The 24,281-nt window shown below is 39.1% G+C and overlaps 1 protein-coding gene across 1 annotated transcript in view; it reads left to right on the forward strand.

Moving 5' to 3' along the window:
• Positions 1 to 981: 981 nt before the first annotated feature.
• The window catches only part of SAMD3 (sterile alpha motif domain containing 3), a 36,068-nt gene continuing 12,768 nt past the window's right edge, over positions 982 to 24,281 (forward strand). The window contains exons 1-7 of the mRNA XM_058020533.1: positions 982 to 1,002; positions 1,483 to 1,590; positions 2,312 to 2,501; positions 6,319 to 6,423; positions 14,107 to 14,292; positions 14,595 to 14,679; positions 21,526 to 21,693. Coding sequence (XP_057876516.1) covers positions 1,512 to 1,590; positions 2,312 to 2,501; positions 6,319 to 6,423; positions 14,107 to 14,292; positions 14,595 to 14,679; positions 21,526 to 21,693 — 813 coding nt within the window. The 5' untranslated portion in view covers positions 982 to 1,002; positions 1,483 to 1,511. The remainder of the gene's footprint in view (positions 1,003 to 1,482; positions 1,591 to 2,311; positions 2,502 to 6,318; positions 6,424 to 14,106; positions 14,293 to 14,594; positions 14,680 to 21,525; positions 21,694 to 24,281) is intronic.

Genomic DNA, 24,281 nt, shown 5'->3' on the forward strand with positions numbered 1-24,281 from the left:
TTCCAACATTTAAATGTATCTCTCTCCTTTTACACTGCTTGGTTGATAAGGGAAGTATCTTTCTGCTTTGCACTCGGTTTTATCTTTCAAGTTTTTGGAGACTTTTTTTTTTCTGCCCTACGCTTTGCAAGGAAGTAAGAAGTGTGACAGAAAGGTGTGATTTTTAATTTACACCAGAGTTCTCAACAAATAATGACTTTTCACACCCTGTTCTTGTTGCTTAGCCTGGGGGAGGAGTTGTATGGCTACTGTTGTCATATCAAATTAAACCCACTCATGTAATTCAGAAAGGCATTCCTCTTAAACTTAACCCTTCTAAGTGCTGAAGTCGACAGGCATAAGAGTGTAGGCTGAAGTGTGTGTCTTTTGGAAGGTCTCTGCTGCTGAAGGATGAAAATGGAATTTTTTTTTATTCAAGGAGTTGCTTTCGTTTTTTTTTTTCCTTTTCTTTTGAGCACAGATGCTGATGAGGTTTGTGAGGGTGAATCCTCATGTTAGCCTGGAATTTGCTGGAGGCTCAGGGTATGGAAAGAAATGTTTGACCAACAATGCCAGACACTTATATGCTTGTCTGAAAAATGGACTCCAATAGTGCTTTGCTGTGGATTGCAAGCATGGTTGTGGAGCACTTGGTGCTCTTTTAGGTAGTAGAGCTAAAACAAAATAATTAGAAAATTCCCCTCAGAGAGAGTTTGCTGTGCTGAGAAGTTTGCAGTGTGGAACAAGCTGTGCCTTTACAAGTAATCTTCCTCTGGGGAGGTCACTGGTGGTTTTGGGGTGTGTTGCACCCCTTCGTCATCCGAGTGAGTCCTTCAGGCAGGGGGGCACACACGGTATGTGCCGGATTGATCCAGAGGGTGGATGCACCTGTCCCAGCAGCCCCAGAGACTCTGCCTTCCCAGGGCACCCGCTGCATCCTCCCAGGTACCACTGCAGCAAGGAACCGGCAAATAACAGCAGGAGCAGCCTCCTCCCTTTCCCCTTGCTTGTCCCTAGCTGTTGGTAATTCAGGGTTAAGTATTTGCTGGGTACCTGCCCTGCCAGGCGGTGCAGAGGGGGTTAAAGTGTTTGACTGACTGTAAGCATGGATGTGACAGACTCTTATCTGGTGGTGGGGTGGCTTGTTTTTTTTTTTTTCCTTCTGTAAAATGTCAGCCATTTCCTGATGAGCCTGATGGTGGTGGTGAATTTCACACCTTTTTTCTTCTCTGTGTGGAAACCTGGGTGTTAATGGTACCCGAGCAGGTCTTGTTTTATAAGGAATGAGGCTGCCTCAGAACGGAGGGAAGCCAGAGACAGGAAAGGAGGTGAGGAAAGGGATCCAAGCAAACTGCCACTTACAACAGACATTAGCTGGATTATTTAGCACTATTTTTATTCAGAGCATGTAGATATATTATTTGCTAAGTGCATTTTTTGCTATGAAATGTTGGAGTTTGGCTTAGAGCTCAGCACAAAAATAATCCCCTGTTTTCATTTCAGAGGGAAATTTAGCATTGAAACAACTGAAGATGGAAACTTGGTCAGTTGAGCAAGTCTGCAACTGGTTGAAACTGAGAAATTTAGGAGAACTAGTTCCTAAGTTCCGTGGTAAGCATTTTTATTGTTTGGGGGGGTGGTGCTGTTTGTTTAGTATATCTTGCTATGCATTTTATTGGCACTGCCTACCTTGTTTTGGTTTGGGGCATGTGTGTATATGCTAACCTCAGACTTTTATAGAAATTTATTAGTGTGAGAGCTGACATAGATCTGATAAATCAGCATAAGTGTACAGATTTGTTACGGAGTCTGAGAAATCCTGGGGGACGAGATTAAGCCTGTGTATAAATAGGCACACCTCAAATCAGAGCTGGCAGTTTAAAAGTCCTGACGGGGCCTATTTTATTTTGTAGCAATCTCTTGAAATAATGCAAATGTAGTGTGTAAATGTTTTATGTTCTACAGAAGAGTGCACAAGAAACTGTAATGTGAACAGTCTATTTCTTGTGTACTCTTAAAAAGCTTTATTTCCTTCATCAGCAAGCAACAGTCTCCTGTGATTCAAGCAAGGCCTGATTTACAGCATTAAAATTGTCACCTCTGCCTCTGTGTGTTTCAGACTTGGCTCTATGTCAGGGGAAGATATCTGGGCAGTGATTAGGACTCCTGGCACTGCTTGGGAAAGGATGGTGACAGCTGAAGATGACTGTCAGCAGTACAAAGCATCCTTCCCTTTGACCCATCTTCTGTCACCATGTTTTTAGGCATACAGAATATAACTGTAACTAAAAAGATATTTTACAGTAATGATTTTAACCCCTTCAATCTGCAGAAGAAGAAATAAGTGGAGCAGCTCTTCTGGCTCTTAATGATCGTATGGTGCAGCAGCTGGTGAAGAAGATTGGGCACCAGGCAGTGCTGATGGACCTGATTAAAAAATATCAGCAACAGAAGAGTGGGCTGGAATCCCTCACATACTGTTGTGAAACAGCTTCTCAAAAATTTCCAGAAGTAATCAGTGGGTGAGTTTGTTCGTGGCACAGCAAATATCAGTCTGGATATAGTTGTGTTCTTTTCATGGCATTTTAAAACTGGCATTTACTAGCTCTTCATCTGTACCTGTTTTTTTTATTTTCAGTAACTGTAACAAATGTGAAATGTAAAATTGGGTTCTTACCTTGTGGTTTTTAACAGGGCATCGACATTCCTGAACCACGCCATTAATTAATTTAAACTTCCTTCTTAGCCAGTTTTCATTTGAATGAAGCACTGTCAAACTTTCATTATAGCTAGGATTTTCTCTGTTTAATATATTAGCCTTTTGAAGAACTTACTTTTAAATGCTTGCAAGTCTTAGAGTAAAATAATGATTTAGTCAGAGATAGTAATTGTCACAGGTATATTGAAAGTCAATTTATCAAAGGAAACTCTGGATTTGGTCCAGATATAAGCATTTAATAATTCCATAGTGGATTATTGAAATTTATTGTGAAACTAGATATATTTTTTGAAAACAGATTCCAGGGAGATTGTCCTCAATTATTATGTTCTGGCTCTTGGTTGAGCAGGTTTTCTTTGTTTGTTTGGGGTTTCTTAGGGGAGGAAGGGGCAGAGTTTGTGGAGTGTTTTTGTTGGGTGTATTTGGATGAGAGGTTTGTTGATTCTCCCATCCTTTACTTCCATTCTGATCTACTGTAAGTCTAGCAGGGTTATGTTTTTCTCAATGTCTTGGCTGAGGAGAGAAATCCTGACCTCCAAGTGGTCCCTTTAAAACCCAAAAATCCTGGCTTGTAGAGAGCAGCTTGCCATGGATCCAAAATGCATTTTTTGTCAAAAGAAAGGACTCTAGCATTAAGGCTGCATTAGTCACAGTAGGATTAATCCCAGAGGATTAGAACTGCAGAGCATTTGCCTTCATCCAAAAGGAGTCCAGGTTGTGCACTCTGAGGTGATTAACAGCCCAAACAAAAGCCTGATAAACAGTGATAAGAGTTACTTCCAAACAACTTGAGCTCATGAGCAGAACTAAACTGCACAGGGAGAAAGATCCTCTTGTCCTTGTGGAAGTATTTGTGAAACTCCTGAGGTAAATTCTCTTACACCATTGGAGAGAAGGGGATTGCAGGAAGAAGACCAAGTCAAAGCATGTAAGATTTATCACAGGCCTGAAGTATGAGATCACAGCCAGTCTCAGTTCTCTGCACCAAGGGCCTGTCCATTTGAGTTATAGGAAGCTCCTTCTTTAGGGGTAGAGGTGTCTGCTGTGAAGAAGATTACTCCGTATATTGTACTTCATCCAAAGTACAGCAGTGGATATACCATGATTTCAGCAGGGGGTTCAGAAGAAAGCATGTCCTTATGTTTAGGGCAGTTAGGATGTTGCTTTGGATATTCAGCTTTCTGACTTTGTCAGGGGTGTTTGCATAGACTGTGTCTCAGATGTGGCTGTTTGTCAGCTCTTGCGGGTCAAGCCATGCTGTCCCACAAAGAGCATGCAGTTGCAGTAGCATGAGTGCAGCAGCTTTGCTGTGAAGTTCTGCAGACTCCAAAAAAAAATCTTAAAATATCAAATCTTAGTGAATATAGTTTACATTAAAATCTTTCCCTATCTAATCTCCTTCCTGGAAAATAAACTGCTGGTATCCTTCTCTTTACAGGGAAATTGAGTAAATGAGCTGCTGTTCCTGAAATATTTTTTGTGTCATCAAGAAAGAATAAAATCCAAGCAAGTTTAAGATGCATTCAATCATGTATTTTAGGACGAGTAAAAAGTCAATGTATTCTGTGCATTTTGGGGTATAAAATTATGGAAAAGCATCTATAATGAAAAGAGTATTTTTTTACAAAACTGAAAGTTGTATCTTTATATGCAGATAGTTCTGACTCTCTTTTCTTACCACTGCAGTGCTTTGTCTGATTATCTTTGTCTGTTCGGTACATCTTGAACAAAATCCTGTAAGAATAATTTCTTTTGATCTAGTTCGACTCATGACTTGAGTTTACGAGACACTGTTTTGAACTAATGTAAAATTCACAGTTCTGGTAGTTCACAGTAGATGTGAACTCACATTTCCTCCATTGCTCCCTGATGTTAGGCTGAATTACAGTGAGAAGAGAAACCGTGTTAAGGTCTGCAGTTGTAGCATCCACAGCTGGGTGTGTGGTCCTCCTGTGGTGCCAGAGAACAACGGTGAAATCTGAGTTTGCATGCTCCTAGCTCCTATCATGCAGTGCTTGAGCCCAGGTGAAAACCAACCATCTTTTCTGTTTTTCAGAATTATTTCTCAGTCAGACCAGTTTCCAGAACTTGCTTGCCGTGCCAGGACCAGTGACAGTGTGGAGAGGGCATTGCTCAGGGCAGGAAGAAATCATCATCATCACAGTCTCTTTCTGGGTCAGCTGAAGTCACTGTGGAGCTTCCCAGAGCTGTCAGCAATATTTCCCTGTTGTATTTCTCATAGAAATGCTATCCCCAGTGTTTTTTGGTGCACTCCTGGCTGCCACCTCTTTATCCTGGTGTCCTTGGCTCATCCTGTGACTGTGTATGGATTGTGCTGACCTCTCCTCCCTGACAGAAACAGAAACAAAGTCCTTGGCTGGACATGGAATTTAGAGTGCAATAGCTGAACGCTTTCTGTGTGGAAGTAAAAAATTTGGCTAATTAGAATGTGGTTTACATCTCCAGCAGTTTGGATTAGGACATGGAAATAGCATCCTGTGTCTGTCACTGGTTCAGTGGAAGTGTTCCCACAGTAGAAACTGCTCATGTGTGTATGTGGAGCTCACACATAGACATTACCGGGTAAACATGAAGCTGCCTTCCACTTTCACAATCAATTGTTTCCAAGAGCCACACAGAGAATATTACTGAGGGGTTTCTTTGTTGTTTCGTTTAACTACATGGCTGAAATATATTGTTTCATGGAAAGGGAGAACTCCCCTTATAAATATGGCAAACTTAAATGTCATTTCCAATAACAGCCGTTTGTGTGTTGAGTGCAACTGAGGCTGGAACAATTTCTAGAGCATCTTTAGAGTTCAGATGTTCTGAAGAGAGGAGGTTAGGAAAAAAATTAATGTTTTATGATTGCCATGAATTCTTGGCAGCATAACAGTATCCCCTCTCTTAGCTCTGCCTTTGCCCAGTATGGGGTAAAACTTCTGGTGTTGGCTTCCTCAAACACACTTACCAAAACAAGAAATAACGACTATGAGGAGGAAGAGAAGTGGAAACAAAGGTTAAATGGAAAGTAGTGGACTGGCTCATAGCAAAGTGGGTATCTAGAGTTATTGTTCCTAGTGATGAGCTGGAGCAAATGGCCAGGAGCTGTAAGATCAGGAAGCACTTGGAGATCTTCTAGAGTGGCTGGAGTAATGCAAAGCTGACTTGATGCTTTTGACTTAATCTCCAGAAAAAAAGAATTTTTCAAGATTCTAGCTAAATAGAAATGTATTGAAATGCTGTGTAATTAGCTCTTTCAGCTCACCCCTTAATTGTTGCAAGGGTTAGTTTTTCCCAGAAGTTTGGGGATGCCAGATTATGAAGATGGATGTTACCCTGCAACTCTGAGAGGTCTGATTTTCTTGGGATTTGTAACTGTGTAGTAATTAGAATATAAGCAGGCAGAACTTTCTACCTTTTCCCTTTTAATTTGTTAGTTTGATAACTGAACTGAGAAATTGATTAAGAGGCATGAGCATATAAAATCATGACATATTTGATATGTTGATTTTACTTCTGTTCTGTTTCTGCCACTGGCATTTTAGAACCCTAAACATCCTCTTTTCTATAAGCTGCACAAGACCTGAGAGTGATTTTTGTTCTTTTTTTTCTTTTAGGGCTACTGACAGACAGATGTTAATTTCTTCTGGCCCTGTGGAGAAGTATCTGTGTTCACATGAAAATGAAAAAGGAGTAATTGATCACAGAGTGCTAAAGCAAAAGTGAGTTTATAATATATTAATGAAATTTTCCTTGCCTTTTGAAAATTACATAAACACTTCATCTTGCTTCATTTATACTTTTTATAAAAGTAATCTTAATTACTGGAGGTCAGGTTCAGGTATATCCACATGTATTTAAAAAAACAACAGGAACAGGAATTTATTTGACTGAATGAAATAGCCTGATGGTGTGATTGCATCCTCAGTCCTTGCTCACTGTTTTGTGTTACCTCTTGCAGAAGGCAAGATACAGGTTTGTCTTTATTTATCTGATTTTTAAAAATCATTTTACGTATGTTTTCAACAGCAATCTGACAAATTAGTCATTACACAGTGGAATATGGCTATTCAATAAATTGTGTGCTTGAGGCATCTTAAATATAGCACTTTGCAAGGTAGGCATGCTGATTCCATTTTTCCATTTGCACACTCATTTTCCTTGGTTGTCAAAATAAGCCTACCTAGAAACTGGAGGCAAGACAATGTGATGTGGGTTTTCTTCTTTTTTTTTTCCTCCTATCCATGATTTTCTTCTTTGTGATGGGCAGGCAGTGTTGAAAGAGTGCCCTGTTCCTCTTTCAAGGCAATTATTTTTGTGTTTCCAAAGCTTTGTCTGCTTGTCATTATCCCCCTTTATTTCCACCTGCTACAACTTCTCCCCCTGCCATTCTCCCCTGTAGATATGATTTAATGCTTTTAAAAGTCCTGATACTTCTGTTTTTAAAAGAACATCCCAAAAACTCCAAAGGTCCTGTCAGCATTATTATCAAACAAACAAAACCAAATCACTTGAAACCTTGGAATAAACCACTAATATGATCCTGCAGTATTTTGCCTGTTCTTTTAAAGGATGCTAATTTTTAATTATTTAGCCTTGTGCTGTATAAAGAGTTTAAGATGGATTGTGTAAATCAGAGTAACCATTTCACAATGCACAGTTTAAATTATTGTTACTTGGCCAGGATTATACTTACAGCCTCTGTCTCCTTATTAATTTCATCCCATCTGAAAAGGAAAACTTAAAATTTTTGTTTGGTTTTGGATTTTTGTTTGGTTTTGTGTTTGTTTTAATTTGTCTGTGGTGTTGGGTTTTTGTGGTTTGTTTTTGGCTTTGTTTTCTCAGAAGATTCATGGAGCCACAGCTTCAGTAACTGTATGATTTTGCTGGAAGTGAATTCGTGGATGTTTTTATGGATTATTAATGCTGCTGAATTAGCTCCAAGTTTCTCTGTTTCCTGTGTAGGTAGTCCTAACAACAGTGTTAAATGCACTCTTCTATATTACTAAATATTACCAAAATATCAAAGAAAATTGTTTAAACAGAAAAACAAAAACTGACTGGATGAAGCAATTGTATAATTTGTTTTCTTGTATTGAAATTGGGCATATATTAAACCAGATGAGGTTTGCAACCTACTGCAATGGAATAATGCTTTGACACAATGACAGAAGTAAAACCAGCCCATCTTTTTGGTAATATCCCAAGAAGATTAATCTTGAAGCAGTGACTGTCTGTGAAGACAATAGGATAGACACAGAGGACAATTCAATAAATGCATTTCCCATAGTCCTGCTTTTCTGTACTGGAGTACTAGCAGTTTTATGGCTCCTGACAGCCTGGGGTTTATCTTGTTGCTAAGACAGAGGCTTTTATTATTTGTAAATACCTGATACTGCTGTGGAAAACCAACCTTTTATTGGTTAGTTTATGTGTCCTGTCTGCCTTTCCTCAACATATTTGCTTAGCAAAATGACATCGTATCCCTTTTTCACTGTTTCCACTATGACGGTCCAGCTGTTTTCCCTCAAGAGTAATGTCCTGGTACATGTTTATGTGTACATTTATTTTTGCTATAAAAACATGTTCTGTAGCTCTTGAGTGCTGTGTAACAGGTTTACTGTCTGAATGCCTTGGGGTAATTTTCTCAGAGCACAGGCAGGATAACAGATCTTCCAGCCAGCCTCAACAGGTTTGAACTTCCCTATTTGCTGTGAGTTTGGGAGATGTGGTCAGTGCTCAGCTAAACGTGGGCCTGCTACCAATAAAGCTTTTGTCAGCATTGACAGAATATTGGTGCTGCTGCCTGCATCAATTTGAGCTGATAGCAAGGACAACCAGCTGGAAGATTTACAATTACCTTTACCTCTGCCCTCACAAATTTGGTGTCCATCTCTAAGATGGCCATGATGGCCTGCATGGGTCATTCATTTCCTCAGTGGAGGAAATGTCTTTAACTAGGCCAGTCCCACATCTTTTTTGGTCAGGCTACAACAACTGCCCTGACTGCTGGGTAGCTGCATCTGAAGTGACTTTAATTATGATATGTTGTTCTAAAGATCTTTAGAGAGCGCCTTCCTTTGCCTCCCTATACATCAGTGTTATTCATCTGTTTGATGTGTTTTATCAGAAACGTATTTATGCTTGTGCTTAAAAAAAAAAAAAAGGAAAATTTTAAAAGGAAAAGAGAAAAAGAGCAGCTCGCCTGAAAAATTGTCAGAGAGTTACTTCAAATGATTTTGCTCTATTTACACAAGAGGGCAGATATTACTTTTATATAAAACATACATATACAAACACATGTAGCTATAATCCTACAATGAAAACTCAGTAGGACTGTGCTTTTTATGCTTTTTCTTAATGTATATCTTAAAAGTTTCTTAGTTTCTAAGCAAAGACCTTATTCTTGATAGCATCACATATACCAGAAATAATTCTGATGATCTTTTTTTCAGTTGGCTCATAAGGACATGAAAAGCTGACTTAAGTAAACCATGTGAAGTCTTTGACAGTGGTCAACAGTAGGCAAGAAGTACTGCCTGTCTGTTTTGTTCAGAAGTACAGATGTCAGATGCTGTTTGATTATACCTTTAGTATAACATACCAGAAAAACTATTTCATTTTTATGATTTCTGATAATTTCACTTCAATTGCTATTACATCTTCATGAAACCTGTCTTATCTGTGAGTTTTGGTTTGGTTTGTTCAGGGCTTGAGGGTGACGCTTTAAATTTAGGCTTTTAATTCATGTGGATGCAAGAATTTCTGCCACATTTTTTTGTTTTAAGTCAGCATTTCATGTCTCTGTTATTGCAGCAGGATACTTAAGGATACTAAACTAAAAGACCTAGAAGACTCATAATAATAGCTATTGTGTGTTCTTGTTGCCTCGATGTTTTGAAAGTCAAGATAACAGGACTCATGGTTTTGGAGCACCTCAGGTCATCAGAGCTGAATTTAATGACATGGTGCTGTGAGTCTTCCACAGAAGTTTACAGGAAAAAAGAAATAAATTGCTATGTCTTTTCCACACCAGAAATTAGCAAGTCTTAAAAATGACTTGCAAAATACACTAATTGCATTGCCTTAGTAAGGTCTAGCAAAGTCATAACAACAGCACAACAAAAATTGCAAAAACCCATAAAATTCTTGGGATACAGTATACCATATCTTACAGGGGTGAATACAAATAAACCCTGTTTCTTTTAAATGGCTGGATTTAGCTGGCATTTTTTTCAGTCTGATTCCCTAAAGAGCATTTTTATTTTCCCTTTCTGCAACCCACAGCTGCTGTCCTCGCATAAGGTGAGAGTGCAAAGCCTTCCCTTGTGTGATGTATCTCCTTAGGCCATCAAAGAGCCTGGAAGAAGGTTGTGTCTGCATCTTGCAAACTTTTTTGGAAGCAGAATTGTTTTGTCTGTAACTTTGTAGTCGTACTGAACATGATGGTTTCTATAGAATGGGTTCTGCAGGGGAAGCTGAAGTGGGAGCTGCTCTGGGGAATGGGCATCTTTGGCACATCTCACAGCTCTCACATCCCAGCCTTGCTGAAGTTGTGGGTAATTTCTTTTTCAGTCTAAAGGATACCTGCCTTTATGTTTAGTGGGAACTAAAAAATAGAAGCCATCATCAAGCACTAGGTAGACTGCAAATCCCAGGCTTGAGGGAATAACTGGGAAACCTTGTATTTGTGCTCAAAAGTTGGAAATGACATTGAAGCACTAAAAGAGAATGGCATGAGGATCTTTCAGGCACAGATATCAGAACTGAGAACAAAAAAATAGAGCCCTTTTTATCTGACTATTGACAGGAAGAAGAGTTTTTTTGATATTTCATCTTCTGTCATAATTTCTTCCTTTTGATGGAAATAGCCTTTGCAACTTTGAATGTTGTCATAAAATTGAAAGCATATTATACATGTATTAGGGAAATGGAATTTTTTTACAGCTGAAGACTTTTCTTTTCTTTCGCATCTGCATGTTCCTTGTTTTCTCCTCTGTTTCTTCCTTGCATTTGTTGACATGGACTTCCAGGCTACATACCTTCAGATCAGAGTCTCTTGCTGATGTGTGATGTAGACATGTGGAAGGTTAGACTTTCATTTGTGAATAGTGGGAATCTATTGAGACTTCACCTATGTGCTGAGTTTTATGTGGATATACCAAAAAGGGAACAACCCATTGATGTCAGCAAATTTCTTCTTAACTGCCATGTCCTCTGACTAAATGGGATCTGAGCTGATGCAAGATAAAGCAATGGGTGCCTGACTCACAGACTTGAGCAGACAATAAGAAAAGCTCATGCCACACAGCACATTTGTGTGTGCTCAATTGGCCTTTAAATCACATTTTCCCCTAAATGATCAAAATAGATCTTTCTTAACAGGAAGCTTAAAAACAGCAGCCTTATTATGATTTAGTATTTGATCTTATTTCTAAATATCTATGGCACTGTATACAGCTATCTTGATTGAGTTGTCTGTATTGATACCAAAATTATTTTTACTGACTTGTTGCAGCTAATGCAGGTGGCTTTGTGTGTCTGTGTGGTGTTGCACGGCACTGAACTTGGAGAGATGATGCTGTGTTTACTCCCCACTCTTCTCTCCAGTGTAATCTAAAACAATCATTGAATGGTCTGGGTGACACTGCAAATGTGTATCTCTTTGTCTTTTTGGCAGTAAAACAAGGTATTCCCTGGGATTAGGGATGCCAGGGGTTATATAATTCAAATAGATGGGTCTTTGAGGGCTCATTGTGAGGTTTTTTGGTGTTTGTTTTTTTGTTTGGTTGGCTGGTTTGCTGTGAGGTATTTTTCCATTTTTCTGAAGGAGACAAACGGCTCCTCCCAAAATAATGCTGTTTTATAGCCTCATGTCTCAGTAAACACGCTGTGCATGAGCAGAGTAAGGTTACAATGGAGACAAAGAAGGAAACAGCTGTGTGAGACAGGACTGTGACTGAGCACATTAAAGTGGCAGTCTACAAAAGCTGAGTGGTAAAAGCTATGTGAGTAGTTGTCTCCTTGCTGAGGAGGTTCCTCTTAGGATGCAGTTCCTTACTGTGGCTAAGCATAGAGAGAGCAGCTTGCTTCATCTGAATTGGTATTTGTTTCACTGCATGAGAAGTCGTTTTGGGGGCTTAAACTGTGAGAAAACGAAATGAAAAGTATAATTAAGAACTTTGTCACTGTAGCTCCTTGTAACTTGCTGCAGGGTTGCTAGTACCAGAGAGAAATGGGTGCAAATAATTCAGATGTGTGACAGCAGAGAAAGAGGGACACTGAAGTTTTGCCTTAGCTAGCCATTGGATTCATTTAGCTATAGAATCAAAAGCCTCAAGAAATGAGAGACAGGAAAAGATGTAACTTGAGATTTTGAGATTTTTGATTTTTTTTTTTTTTTTTGCAATTTCAAGATTTTGATTTAATTTGTTTTGATTTCTGCCTCAGGTTAGCTAGAAGAGGTATGAGCAGAAACAGGCTACATGTATTTGTACCTAAATGTCAAAACTGTACGTGCACTGGGATTTATGTGTAGAGCCAAAATCTCTTGTGATGGTAGAGGACAGCATTACAGCTGGACTCAACTGTTCTTTTAGTTCAACAAGTTTGCATGTGAGTGTTTCTGAGGATAAAGTTTATGTGGAGTTGTGTCTCTTTTCAAACAAGCTTGTATTTCATTCTGAAATATTACAGCACATGTTTAACATGACTTCCCAACAGCCATGAGTCCAGCTAAAACTAGTAAAATTTTTAATCTCACACACTGTGGAGACCAGGGGAATTTTTGATTTTGTTTGGAGAGCAAGGAATTATTTTTGTTAGGTAAGATAAATGAAGAGAAGTGAAACTTGGAGTATTTTTGTTGCCATGGCAAATGTTGAAGGGACTGGTGGATGGGAGAGTTGCCATATTCCCTGATTATTAGCTATCCCAACTGCAAGAAAATTTTATTTTCTCATGTGACTGAATGTAGTACAGTGTCCCCAAATGGAACCTGCTATAAACCCCTCCACTTTTTGAAATTACTTTTTGGCTTCAGTGGTATTACCAACAAAAGGAATTTCAGTGCTGCTTAGATGAAAAGTACTGTAAATTTTAAACTTCTGTCCACTTTTGAGCTATATTAAATGGTAGCATGCTGAAAACATTATGTAGTAACTTGCAGCCTGTGCATCACATCCATCAGGAAAGTTGGTGAAGGTACAGGATGTAAACTTTAAGGTTGCAGAGCTCTCACTGATGCTACATTGAACATCTGCACTTTGTTTGCATAGGAGGGATTTCCAAGTGATTTGCGAATCCAAGTTGGGTTTTATTTTCCTATTTGTATATTAATTTATCACCAAAAAAGGACATGGATATGTCTATGTGGATATGTTGTCACTTCCTGCACAACTTTGCCTTCTTTTAAGACTGCAAAGTGCAAACAGAACTTCACTGCCCTTTGCATCTACTGTTAACCATCTGTGTCCCATGGAGTCTGGTGAGCCTGAGAAGACAGCAGTGCTGACCATTTTGTGCCTGTTTTGCATGGAGGAATGGTAGTGCTGAGTACTTCTACTGATGCTGGGAGCAGAACACAGTACTGAAGCTATATATATTTTTTTTTTTTCCCCTCAGCACTGCATTGCCATTTGTGGTAGGGCTGGCATTGGTGCAGTTATACCAGGGATGTAGAGTTTTTGATAGCCCACAAGATACATTAAAAAATGCCAGTGTGGTGTGGCAGCATAAACAGGTCAGAGAGGTTGAGAGTTACAGACCAACCTGCTCAAGGAGGAATTGAGATGATAACTGGTTGGTTGGGACCCACTTTTCCCTGTGTTCTTTCAGAATTAGGGTTTGGGCAGCCAGTGGTGATAACCTGCCTCAAGTTCCCCCCAGCTGGGGTGTGACTTCTGTAAATTGTGGTCATGGTGTTCTTGTGACTGAAGCTGCTGGGCTGTGTCTGCTCTGTTTCCATGAGCTGATGATAGCTGCCTTCATCCCTTCCTTGCCTTCCCCTGTGGGAGTACAGCCTTAAATAATGTCATGTATAGTATTTTATTCAATTAAGCTGTTTGTCTTACTAGAGAGGAAACATTATAAATTAAGAGAGAAAAAGGTGTTTTGCAACAGCAGCAAGCCCCCACTGACTTCTGCTTTTGCTTTCAGTTAGGAAGCACCTCCTACTGTCTCCTGGTTATAACATTCCGTATTTGACATCTGCTTTTTCACTCTGTATGTATTGATCACTGCTTTTGTAGGTATTCTTTATGCAGAAACAAAGACAGCAGGCCTTGAATTTCTATGGCAATAATTTTCCCTTGTGTTGTGTTTTTCCATGTATTTATCTTTCCCTCCTGCCTGCATTTCCATAGAAGAAAGATGTGATGGTGATAATACGATCTTTTCTTTTACAGAAAAAACCTGAAATCATTTTTTGTGAGACACAAGATGTTGCAGTGGACAAGTTCTTATGCTTTGCCAGACTTCCCTTACGATGTCAAGTGCATGTTAGCAGAAAAAAAATGCCCTGATCACAGTATGAGAATAAGAATTATTGAATTTTTACAAGCAGACATGACAAAATACTTGGAAGGATCACTGTAAGTCAACACCATTACCTTTATTTGGGGGCAGACCTGTTGTCTGCAGACATAAATTTTCAAATGGATGTAAAGATATTCTGTAATATATTTGCTTAAATAAAAGAGGCTAAGGGCCTGACATCTACTGAAACCAATAGAAAGATTTCATGCCTTTAAGCAGTGCCCTTTGTTATTTGGAGGGCAGCTGATTGCCTGAGAAATAGTCAGAAATTATTTAATCTAGATCAGAATAGACTCCAGTGTTGAATACTGTCTAGAAAACCATGTATTTCTTTTCTATCTCCATCTTGTTTGCACAGGTATCCGAACAGTCAGCAATATAACATTGTTGTCAATGCTCTGCTCCAGGCATACCCATTCCTTGATGAAGATGGGAATGGCTTTGTGAGTATTGTGGGCTTTTCCCACATAATCAATCACAAGAAAATAATCTAGTTCAGAGGAAGTCAATTTCAATTTCTTATATGCTGGCTCTATTCAGAGTACACACACTTGACTGTGTTTTGCAAATCTCATTCTTATTTGATTCTGTCAATTAAAGATTAATGCAGGTATAGCTGTACCTCAAAGCTACCATGAGATCATGCAGACCTGTCTTTCTTTCTGGGCTGATATCTGCCCAGGGATAAAATTAAATCTGATTTTTTTTCCATTTTTAAAACCTAAGACGCCAGCTCTTTAGAAAATTGTCTGTGTGAGGATTTATATGTGACCGATGCTCTTGCAATGTATTATGATTGTTTGTGTGTTAGGTATGAAGCTATAACATGCAGTAATACCAGTGGTTTAAGGAATCTAGGTCTAATTAAAAAAAATTAAAATAAATATTGGAATATCATTGGGGGAAATAGCAGAAAACAGTGGAAGGAGATGATTTAAATTTGAACTACATTTTTCTCACTTCTGATTTAAAATATCTGTCTGTGATCTTGGAGGACAGTGGTTGCCTCACTTAACATCATTGCTTTGCCATATGATACTTTTATACCATCTTGTAAAAGCTTGTGAGCCTCAGAGGGGTCTCACATATATCTCACATGCCATTACTGTAGAAAGCAAAATAATTTTGGGAATAAATAAAAAAGTTGAGGCTTAAGGGTAACTATTCTAGTTCTCCACTGAGCCCAGGCACTGTTGAAGGGAAGGAACTAAAGAAAATGAACACATGTCAAAGAGAAGAGAGGGAGCAGAAGGACCAGAGAGAAACAGCCTGTCCTCATTTTTAATCAGGAAATGGCTCTGAATACCCCAATGGTGGTCCTTGGGAAGGGTCCTGAGTAATGCTGTGGCTTCCTCTGGCTCCCTCTATGATGAGGAGCTGGAATGATATTCAGTTTGTTCCAAAGAGAATTTTTAGTTTTAACTTTTAAAAACTGTTTTTAAACAGATTCTTAAGCTAGGTTTTCAAAGGGCTTTAATCACAGAAGGACCACAGGCTGAGGGAAACTACTTATAACCCTGTTCTTCGGTAAATAGTCATTACTTGCTGCAGGGGTGGCAGAACTGGTGCTGGCAGAAGTTATGTGAGAGATTTCAGAGTGACTGGTCTTTATCTTTTGATCTTTCCCCCCCTTCATACTAGAAAGCATTCTGACAATAGCTGCAGTAAGTAAACAAGGAAGCTGGAATTAGCAGTTTGCAGTATTGCTAGTCTGCCACTTTCTGATCCAGCCCCTCTTCATTGCCTGTGTTGAGAAAGGAAAAACTGCTCAAAAGATATATGCTTGCATTCTTAATTTTGGAGGAGGGTGTGAGAATGAATTAATATTTTTTTGTTGGGCCTACCATTAGGCACTCTGTTCTTCCTTCTTGATCATAAGCACTATAAATGCATCCTTTTTCTTGATCTGACAGTTGTGTGTTACAACAGTAACAGCTTAAAACAAACCCTACAATAGATGCATAAGTATTTATCACAAGACTTGCAGTAAAATTGAATTCATATACCTTTAAGAAGCAAATGAACAGCAAAAAAATTTTGACAAGTCTTTTTTCCTTGAAAGGCTCTTCAGCAATTAAAATAAGCAAAAATTTTATAGACTTTTCTTTTCAAACTCCTCCAGCTATTAAGGGAGTATAATTGTTGCCCTCTGTTCCTGATAATAGTATTAAAATGTAAGAGATAAAATACTGATTACTGAGAGGTTTTGAATACCTTTAAGTTGTTTATCTACAGTAATTAAACAGTTGTAGTTATTATTACAGTTTTTAAAATACTACATTGAAAACATTTAAGAAATTGGCCATCAATAAAATTCAGAGAAAAAGGGGACTGATAGTTAAATGTAGAAAGGAAAGCTAGCATGAGAGTGGTATTTCAAGCAAAAATGCTACTTACATTCTTTGTTAAGTAGCATTTATATATAAACTTCTGGGGACGCAGTTGGTATAATGTGGTTTTGGTGTCAACATTGGGAAGGGAGAAATAATCACCTCCTTTTTGTGTTTTGTAAAGCTGGAGAATGGGAGACACCAAACATGGCAATTCAGCCGGGCTGGTGGTAGTGCAGTAAAGTCGTTGGGGACCATTTAGCATACCAACAAGTCTGTTTTCAATTATTGGACTTATTTTTCCTACAACTTTGAAAAGAAATTATGACTTGTTTCATGCATTTAGAAACCAAAAGGGCTGACTGCAGTTTGGAGTACCAAGTTTTGTGTTCCCTCTGGTGTGCTGGAGCTCACTTCTGCTGTTGAGTATTATCTTCCTGCCGTGTAAAATGCCCTATATCACTGTATTGTTAATGTCATTCATTTACTGCCTGCTATTTATTGCTGTGCCAGGTCTCAGTTCCTAGATTCATTTTAACTCTAAAGTTATGCTTAAAAGGAAAGCAGTTTCTCAGCCTTTGGGGTGGAGGGGCAGCCACAGCATTTGCTGGGTTCTGCAGAAGGCTGCAGTAGTTCTTAAAGAGATGTCCTGAGAGGGTCTGCCAGTGGTGGGTGTGATTTTAATTTTAACTCACAAGTCTGAAGTTTAAAGCCCTTCACCAGACATGGATGTGTGCTGGCTGCCAGAAAGGTGCAGCAGAAGCTGTTCTTGGTTTCTCCCTGGCCAGGGTGCATGCCTGTGTGGCTGGGCAGGGGCAGGCAGCTGGGCTTCCTGGAGGAGGAAAGGGAAAACTATCCCAGGAGGGATCTTGGGATTCCAGAATTAACGTTTTCTTCTGGCCAAGCGCAGAAAATCAGAATGTAAAGAACTTGATGTTATTGATGTGCATGGATGGAGAAGCTTTGAACTGTAAATGTCAGCACTTTTATTGCAACATTTTTGCAGAAATGAAGTGAAATTAACAAGTGGGAAAAGGAAAGATTTCTGGCAAACATAGAGGAAAACATAAGAGCACCTAAATTACCACCATAATTTTCATGACAGGAAAGAAAAATTACTTGCAAAACTTTAAACATTCCTTTTTTTTTTTTTGTGGGATTTTTTTTTGTGAGGATTTTTTCCAAAATACTGGAATTTTGTTTCCCAAAATACTTATTTACAGCTCTAAATTATTTTAAACAAATAATTTAAACCATGTGTGTCTGTAGTCTAATATTTTCAATCTCATACTCTTGCAATGAGAGATCATTAAAAGTTTGTTGTTTCAAGATTTATTAGTAGATTATTCACAATTCTGTTTTCTCAGTTAAAAATTTCCCCATTTAGTTTTGCAGTATGAAAAAACATGCTTCTGTGCATTCCCTTTTCAAAGAGTATCCAATTCAATATAGTCAAGACAATGATTATGACCCTAAATAAATTCATTTACAAATAAAGTAATGAATAAGCCACTTATGTACTATGAATTTTAAAAGAATGTTATTTATGAGGTCAGTCTAGAAGCAGGGATTAAGAATTATCTAAAATTCTAAATAATGATTTAGAAAAAAATTTCTACTAATAGTAAAACTCATTTAAGAAGTGGGGTATCTGGAATGAAATTAATTCCAAGATTAACTTTTGGTAAGCGTGCTTTAAAGTGACTACATAAGGAAATTTTCCCATGGTATTTACTTCTACTTGCAGAACAATGCTATCCTAAACTAACATATGACATTTTAAAAAAATAAAAGTCTTCATTTAATCATGGAATAGTTTATTATATTTGTGGTGTGTATTGTAACCAGTACAACACTTTTAAGTTAGACATATAGTTTATATAGAAAAAGTGAAGGTCATAAACACAGCAGTCAAAAGCAAATTGGCGTGACACTCTTTCTTGAGAACTTGCAAGATATTCTGTCCCTGCTTGTCCATTTTTCAAGGCTTAAACCCAACAATTTGGAAAGAATCATCTGCCTTATTCCATTTCATTTCAGCCAGCCTTTTGAAAATCATATGGTTCCAAGAAAACATGACATGAGGACGGGAGAGAGGAGAGGGCTCCCTGCTGCACACCACTTGCCCTTTTGGCTGTGCTTTGCAAGGAGCTGCTCCCTTGAGCTCGTGCCTGTGAAAACCAGGGTGCCACTGCTGGCATGCCCCATTTATGTAACTGCTGCGCACAAAGTGATTATTTGCTAGTAAATTACTGATTTTAATCTGTGTGTAATCCTTTCCCTCCTATGTCAGATAGACACAGGCTAATCCTCCCACTCCTTTACCAGGAAGGTAAACCTTCCCAGGGTGGTGTTTGGGGGAAGCTGAGGAGAGCAGGAAAATGATTAGAAAATAAAACTGTTGGTTCAGAAATGGTAACAAAAGCATCCTTTTTAGAGCATGCATTACCCACAAGGGAAACCACATAAATGTATTTGCTTGCAGTCTCATTCTGGAAATAGGTGTGTGAGAGGGGACTTGCCTAAGTTTATGACAATCCTATTATAGAAATTGATTAAATTAAAATTCTTAATTTATTGGGGCGACTGGAGAAGGAAAGTTTTCAACTTTGTGGGATATTTAAAGCCTTGTATAGGTGTCAGCATATTCTTTCATGTGTGAAAAAATAAGCAAAAACATCTTCTAGCCAAATAAAGATTTTCAAAAGAAAGAAGCTGTGTGAAGCTCAACTACAGGGATGCTTAAATTGTCAGCTGCTAATATATTCTGGGATGATCATGTTTTAAAATACTGTAACATCTGTTAAACACTTCAAAGAAGCATTAAACTAAGGTTTTTGTTTGCTTTTCTTAGGAACCTTAAAATAGCAAGCTAGGCATAAATTTTGCTAAGCATATAATGATGAGGTATTTGCATCAAAATGCGTAAGGCCAGAACTATAAATGTACTTAGGGACCTTAATGGTTCAGGTGAACAACAAGTGGGATTTTCAAGGCCTCTAGTCACCTTACTGCTTCTGAAGATGTTGCTGAGGTGTAATACTCATCCTGAGGCAGTGACTATGCCTTGTGAGAAGACTGAGTGAGCAGTTGTACTGTATTTTTAGTCATTATCTTTAGGTTAGTGCTGATGTGGCTTCTGTTCTGGCAGAACACGAAGCCTGAAGTTTGCATACTAGAAATGCTGATGGGCATTTCTAGTATGCATTTATAGTTTGTATACTTTCTTTCCAGTTCTTGGGTGCTGAACTGTGACTGGCTGTGAAAAGATTCTTTGGTAAGGGCACCTATGAGGGTGGCAGAGAGTGTCCCCTTAGGAAGGGCACTCCTGCCCTGGTAGGCCCAGGGCTGCTCAAGAAGAGCGTAAGTAGAGACCGCAGGGGTTGTAGTCTCATAGCTCTTCCATTCTAATTTTTCACCATTAATGGAGGTCTTGCTTTTAGGATTGAGGGTCTGTAGGTCAGCTAGAGCCTGGGGAAGTGGGAACAGTAAGCTCGGCAGGAGAAATGCAAGGTCACACTGCCTTCACCACCGTCTCTTGAGAAACCCTCTCATCTGTATCCTGTGAGTGAGAAGGGCAGGCGTGTCCAACTCATTGCAAAGAGAGATACTGCACTACTTAGTCTACTTCTACTGAATTCAGGTTTACACTAAGTTAGCCTTTCATATCGTGTGGCCTTGACTAATAAATGACACCATTCTGGTAAGAAATGTAGGGTAATCATTCTTCTGTTTATATTGTGTTTCAGCATGTCAGTGGGTCAGCATGACTCTTGGTGATGTCCAGGGGCAGGCTTGAGTATACTATTATGTGAGTGTAATATTGGAGTCAGTTTTAGAAAACAAAGTAACAGATATTTTCATTCCTCCACATCTTTTAATTTACAGTCACTTTCTGACTGATTTTTTTTTCCATCTGACTCTTGAACAGTCCCCAGTAGCTGGAATATGCAAGTGCTTTTGAGGAATGACAAAACTGCAGGTTGTGCCTGCAGATGTCTTGAACAGCCTTTGCTTAGAAATTGCTTCCTGGGGTGTCAATGTCATGGCTAGCTCCTGCCATGGGACATCCAGCTTTGGGCCACATGCCAATGGCCATTGGTCCTTAAGGATGCATGAGGAAGTTGCCATCCCTACAACTTTCAGCAGTGACTTTTCAATAACTGAATAAAGAAATACAAGAGGGTGACAGAAGCACTGCGGCCGTGTAAGCTCTGCCTTTGACTGCCAAGGAGTGATGAATGGTTGCATTAAACAGGAGCTGCATCTGCTTGCAGTGCAGAAATGCCTTTAAGTTGCACTTTACACACCTTGAGGTGTCTTAGAAATGCTAGGACCTATTTAAATGATTGTCTTAATTCAGCAGTTTTGAGTTCAGTTTAAAAATACTCTTGATCCAGTATAACTGTAGACTCCCAGCAAAAGGTAGTGCCACACTGTGTCTTTCCCACTCCCATTCTGTTAGACACAATAATCATGAAACTGCAACCAGTTAGATACTGCCAGAGGCAGAAATAATACACTAAACTAAAAAAACCCAAAAACAAATCACCAAACCCCACAGCAGTTTTTGTTGTATCTCTGAGCTGATCTGCTTCACTATGTAGTTTCACAACCCAATGTCATGAATGGAGCATAAAGTAAGAGCTGAGGAAGGGACAACAGTGCAGTTTCACCGGTAGCCTAGGACAGATGTAACCCTTAGATTCAATTACTGTTGTTCTCAGCAAGCCCCAGCAGTGCCATTAGCCCAGCTGTTGATTGCTGTAGAGCCATCTACTACAGGTGCTTTTGTTTCCTTCCATCCTGAAGCCAACAGTGGTGCTGCCCTATGAGCCTTTTTCTGCTTAATGGCAAACACCTTTTTGTAGAGTTAGTTAAAAAAAACTGACCTGCTTTAGGCTGGGGCAAATTCTTGACAGATACTTGTAATGACAGCTATTTTTTCCCCCCGTGTAGTTGCTGTGGAAACGGGCCCTTAAAGATCGTTTCAAATATGTGCGGAGACCCATTGAGGATGATGAGCAAGTCCTGAGGAACAAATGCAAATTTGGCCACAGGAGGGGACAGAGCAGAAAATCATCTTTTGCTGAAAATACTCTTGATGGTGTCCAGGGGCAGGTGGAGGTAAGATTTTTTGGTGCTTGACTGAGTTCAGCCTTTCAGCTCCTCTGTTGACAATAAGGCCACCAGCCAGTAAAGGGGACAACTGATCTCATCCCATTTAAACTCATTTTGTATAGAGCTTGTTATGTTGCTAGACCCTTGACTTTTTTAGGTATCAACAGCAGAGCTAAACCTGATACTGGACGCCTTGCACATTTGTTGTCATTTAGAGTTGTAAATTGGACAGAAAATACTGTTTTTTTAAATGTAGTGTTTCTATTCTGCTTTTGATTGTATACCTTCAATTAGAGTAAAAAACAATAGAGAATTATGTCTACTAGCTGAAGCCTCTGTACAAATAAGAATGCAAAGAGGTATGTGAGCTGGTAACAAAAATCCCACTGTCACATTTGTTATATAAAATCTGTTTGTGTAGTTGTGTGATATACATGGGCATGTTTACAAATCTGTGCATGCAGTTGCTGTGTATTCCTTTAGCTGGAGAATTCAGAGAGTTATCACTGTCCTGTAAGCAACCTAATTAATTTATACACTTCCATAAATTCATTAAGGTTCCAGGTTTGCCAATGCTGCACACACCTCTTTGCACTGAAATTAAAACATGGTAAAATTTAAACAATTGTATAAATGTGATAAAGAAGTTATGTAAGTAGATATTCATCTTTAGCTTATCCATGTTCATCCTGCTGTTTACCAGACCCTGTATTTAGGGAACAAGAGTGGTTTATTGGATGCATTTCTGCATATATTGCCCTTGTGATTGAAGGTGGCTGTAGTTTCCCATACAAAATGCAAATACATGTTTGCGTTGGCTTTTAGAAATTTCAGTGATTTCTGTTTATTTTCTTTGGGTTAATATGTTCAGGAATAAACACACCCCTTCTTGCCTGCTTTAGTTGAAGGGTTTGCAGCTTGTGTGAAGTGAGAAACCTGTGACTTTGGTGCAAAACAATAAACAGTCTCGCACCCAGTAAAGAAGAAATTATAAGCTCCTGGTTTTGTGTGCACATCAAGAGTTAGCCATCCTTTATCTGCTAAAGCTTGGAAACGGCACACGTGGATCTTTTCTGTCTTATGAGCTCATTGAGAAGGGCTTTGGAGTGATCCTGTAGGGACTGCTTGCTAAACTTTATTTATCTGTAGAGAGGGTGTAACTGCTCTGTGCTGTGTTTCTGCAGACCAGGAATCACCGCTCTTTAACTGCATTGCCTGAAGCCAGCACTGGTCACACTTGTTTGCTTTAGAAATTAAAGACAAATATTGCATCTCCTCTAAAGGCCTAGGCCTTTTTTGCTAACCTGAATGTTGTAAGCAAATTAAGGGTAAAACTTAAAGGTGGTGAGAGGATGCTGAATATCTCTAAACAACTTTCCTTTCTCTCTCTCTCATTTTCCCTGTATCCTGAACATATATTTATAGATAAAATGCAAATATAAATGCAAGAATCGACACTTGTGGGCCCTGTTAAGGATTAAGAATGTATTCCATAATTTGAGGGACTCAAAAGTTAGTTTTGAATGTGTTTCTACATTGAAAGCAGCGATGTCTAACTCTGAGATCCTAATTTATGTCACTACATATCTGCAAAATGGAACAAAATGTTTCATATTGTTTTTAACAAAAGCAGTGGGGATTTTCATTCCGTACATTTAGGAACACACATAAAGGCACTTTCCTGCCAATCCTTTGCACTGATTACTCTATGAAAAATAGAAACTGTTAAACTGTCTTAGTCTCAAAAAATGAACATTTTATCTAGAAGCCAAGACCACAGGCAAACTCAAATTATATTCAAATTACTGTTAGCCAGATCCCCTTGTCTTCATCCCTTTTCCAAGACTGGAAGAATGAATCAGCCTTGTGTGAACTAGAAGCCAACACATCAAAATTAATTGAGGTGAAAGAGGGGGGAAATTAATTCGAGGTTAAGGCGACCTATGGAGAATAATTAGTGAAGGATCCTCAGTCCCCTTGGGCCACCACGCTCTCCTTTAGACAGGCAGAGTAGGACATTTAGGGCATTGCAGGTCAAAGCCGACTGGCAGAGCTATGCAGATGAGGGAGCACATCTGTTCCCAGCAGATGACCTACTTACCAGTCACACGGCTGACTTCTGCATCGAGCTTTATTTCTGAGCAGCTATAAGCTGTCACCCTGCCATGTATGCTTTGTGTCAGTACAGTCTTGGAGTGTTAATGGCATGAAACTGATAAAAAGATTGTTTACTGATCGGAAATGTCTCACTGTTATAGCTGGCATTTATTTTATGTGAGAAGAGTAATAAAGTTATTACTACTAATAAAACCCTCAATCAATCTTTTTACTTCTTCACGTGAAAATCCAGCTGCTTGCCAGGATGATCTTCCTGTGATGTTTTGAGCTGGATGATATCCGCCCCTAGGACTGCCCAAGCTCCTTCACCTTCCAGCCAGGCATTCTTCTTCAAAAGCAGCTCAAGCACACTCGGCAGGGTATGCTCCCATGCAGGGCATTGCTGCCAGGTGCAGCATCTGGCTTTCTCCTCCAGTTTCTTTAAAACATCTGCTGATGTATTCCTCATTACAGAGCATTATATTCAAACAAGATTG

Source organism: Melospiza georgiana, chromosome 3, assembly GCF_028018845.1.
Source record: "Melospiza georgiana isolate bMelGeo1 chromosome 3, bMelGeo1.pri, whole genome shotgun sequence".
NCBI classification, from domain to species: Eukaryota; Metazoa; Chordata; class Aves; order Passeriformes; family Passerellidae; genus Melospiza; species Melospiza georgiana.